We start from the raw sequence: 3,352 nt of genomic DNA on the forward strand, positions 1-3,352 counted from the left end.
AGGGAGAACGTGAAGTACAAAAACAAGATAAAAGAAAAGCTGACATGATAATAAATAGCCAAAAAAGTAATAGCCAGTAGATGCCAAATAAATGACTGTGACAAAGTGTGATGGTTAATAAAATATATTACAACTCATTCATTTGGATGAACCGAATCTACCTTGTCGTACTGTATGTGCAATACCCTGCACGGGTATATGGATGCATTTACACAACATGAAGACTGAAGGAATAAAATAAGGGGTAAATGTATGAAGGAAGGAGTGTGATCAGATATCACAAGTGCCAGGTGGAAATACGGCTGGAAAATAAAACAATAAAACAATAAATCGGAAAAAAATTGTGACGCTTAAATTATGTACATAAATATCAAACTCAATCGTGTCGGTTTTGTGCTTCAATGCAAACTCCATTTCAGCTGGAGGCAAGAGAGGGCATGAGGGAAGTCGGAGACTGGGGGATTAAGGCAACAAGAGGATCATGACGGATATCTCGTGTGTTCACATACATGGTATTTCAATCAACAACACCAATGGCCGCGCCATAACAGACAGGGTCCCTCATCGGGATTCCTGAAAACTTTCAAAAACAAGAACGACATCCATTAAATGTTACACGAATGATCCTCAAATTCTAAACATAACTGCAGTTAATGCTCAGCAGACAGCAGCCTGGTGTAGTCTAATCTAAACTTCATGTACACGTCACCTCCCTAATCCTAACCCTACTGCGGGCTGTTGGTGATCGCTTTGAGAATGTCACACGTGTTCTTGGAGATGACCTCTCTCAGCTTCCGTACGCGGCGGGGGCTGGAGGAGCCCACGTAGCTCTCCGGCTGAAGGACGGCCATGCCGTCGCTCACGTTGCCCATGATGATGACCTGTCCCTCGGCGGCAGCGCCCGTGATGTTCGGGCACGGGCAATTCCAGTCCATGTTGAGGAAGGTCACCTCGAGGGGCTCCTTGCCGAAGAAGCGGAGACCCATCTTCTCGTCCTTCAGGATCTCCTCCACGGTTACGAGGGCGTGGCCCGAGTCCTTCTCCTCTGTGAGTTCCGTCATGCGGCCCAGGATGACGAAGTCGCTCCGGCAGAAGCTCGTCACCATCTTGCCTCTCGGCTTGCAGGCCCTGCAGTGGTGGTTTCTCGGGTAGGGGCACATCTCCTCACAGGCTTCTTTGGATTCAAAGTTGTTGTCGTTGCCCTCACACCCTCCGTAGATGAAGGGCTGACACTGCTGCAGGGTGCTGCTGTAAGCCCAGCGCGGTTCGTAGGCCTTACAGGGCCCCTGCGGGCTGGGGAGCCCGCAGGGGCCCGAAAGCTCGGGACCACAGCACTGCATACACTCCTTGTATGTTTCGAACACCTTCCTGGGCTGCTGGTTGTCGATGTGGCAGTGAGTGAAGGAGAAGCAGTTGTTGGTCTTGGGCTCGAAGTACCAGCTGACTTTCTCCATCTCGCTCCCACAATCCTCTGGGTTATCGGCAGGTTTCAGGCACTCTTCTGGCAGGCAGCGTGTCACGTTCATGGGCGCAGGGTTTGTGGATGGCTCCGTGGGCAGCACAGTTAGCGGGTGGTCGGCCCGCACCGAGCCAGATGGGTTCTGAGCCGTGCAGGTGTATATGCCTGAATCGTACGGCTGGGCGTTGTAGATGACCAGCTGACCAATGTTAGTGACCACCATGTTCCCCCGCACATGATTAGGCCTCATGGCTACCCTTTCCACCCCCTCCGGCTGCTGCTTCTCCCAGGTGATCTCAGGCCGAGGGCGACCATTCACCTCGCACAGGAAGCTGGCTGTGTCCCCCACAGCCACAGTCTGGTGAGCGGGGCTGCTGACCATGGCGGGCGTCTCAGGCTCGGTGGGCGGCGGGATGGTCGCCTGAAGAGGAGCAGTGGTAGGGCGAAGAGTGGTCGCCTGGGGCAGCGGCGGCGGGCTGATGTTGGGCCAGGTGAGGTGGAAGCGGCAGGTGACAACGGCCAGGGCGATGCCCTTGGAGCACGCCTCTGCGTCCATGTAGCACTTGTTGTAGTAGGTCATGCCGTCGGACGCGCAGGTGAAGTGCGGCTCCCTCTCGCAGCGGTCCCGGCACTTACACACCGGCTGGCCGTCCCAGATGTCACACTCAGACCCCTGCTGGGTGCACATGAAACTGGTGCAGGTGGCTTCCTTGGGCATTCCCATGGGGCCTTTCTTCCCGTCCAGGACACGGGCCGCCACACAGCTCCGATTCCCACACACATTTTGGCAACACTTCTCAAAGGACTCGCACTCCTGTAAGAGGAGAAGAAAGAGTTACAGATGCGGGAGGCTGCCGGCATCTGGAAGGCATTTCCATACAGTCAACAATGATAAATACCAGAATAGAGATTCATTACAATCCAGAGCAGAAAATGAATAAAAACATATAATATAATTTTCTTTAATACATAAATTGCATGCAGAATAACTAAGAACACTTAATTCTGAAAGGTTACTTTGGTGACATTACCTGATCAGATTCACACTCTCGCGTGCAGGTGCTCATGGCATCCACCCACAGGTTGGGGTTCATGTCATTGGGGCAGATCCCCGGGTGTGAATAGGTGACATCGGGCAAAACTCCGTCCTGGTGCTCCATCCACACTGACACACACGCCAGGAACCAGATCCACCGTGGAAACAGCATCCACCACATCTCCAGAGCGGAACTCAACTCAACAAGTGCGAAAGATTTTTTTTCTTTCTTTCTTTCTTTTTAAGTTGACAGATTTCTGAGATTTCCAGCAATTGAGTAAAACTCCACGGCTCTGAATGTAAAAGTAGGTGAAACGACGACGCAACTCAATGGCGCATCACACGCGTGTGATCCTGATGCGTGTCAGCTGATTTATCCAGTTTGTTATCCCTCTATGTATACGAAGGATCTACCGCCATCACCGTTAACATGACTCGCGAAGTTGCTCGCAGCAATGACAGTTATGAGTTGCTCCCGAGATGTTGGAAGAAGCTTTTTAAAAAGTCAGCGGTAAGCTTTGGGCTGGGACTGGCGGGGCACCTGCCTGTTAAAAGGATTGCTGGTAACCCTGTTTAACCCTTTGCGGGCTCCAGCGTTGCCGGAGCGCACCGTGCGCAAAGACGCACGAAGAGGGCAATTTGTTGCTTTAAAAAATATATACATATAGGTTATTATTTGATGATTGCACGAAATGAAAATACAATTGCAATAAGGTCAATTTTTTCGTTTATAGTTGTAGCAATTAGAAATGACGATGTAGGTGTACTTTGCGTTTAATGTCTACTGATTATGACGGTACACTGTTCTTATGTAGAAACCACTGAGTAATTTGATATGTAAATATGTAAATCTATAT

General features: G+C 50.5%; 1 protein-coding gene across 1 annotated transcript; it reads right to left on the reverse strand.

Annotated features, from left to right (window-relative positions):
* Positions 1–725: 725 nt before the first annotated feature.
* LOC116381741 (WAP, Kazal, immunoglobulin, Kunitz and NTR domain-containing protein 2-like) lies at positions 726–2,676 on the reverse strand. The gene is made up of 2 exons (XM_031844130.1): positions 2,491–2,676; positions 726–2,273 (listed from the first exon to the last, which is right to left on the reverse strand). The coding sequence occupies exons 1-2, from the start codon at positions 2,674–2,676 to the stop codon at positions 726–728; spliced, it is 1,734 nt and encodes a 577-aa protein (XP_031699990.1).
* Positions 2,677–3,352: the final 676 nt, after the last annotated feature.

Source organism: Anarrhichthys ocellatus, unplaced genomic scaffold (genome assembly GCF_004355925.1).
Source record: "Anarrhichthys ocellatus isolate YVR2014 unplaced genomic scaffold, GSC_Weel_1.0 scaffold4, whole genome shotgun sequence".
NCBI classification, from domain to species: Eukaryota; Metazoa; Chordata; class Actinopteri; order Perciformes; family Anarhichadidae; genus Anarrhichthys; species Anarrhichthys ocellatus.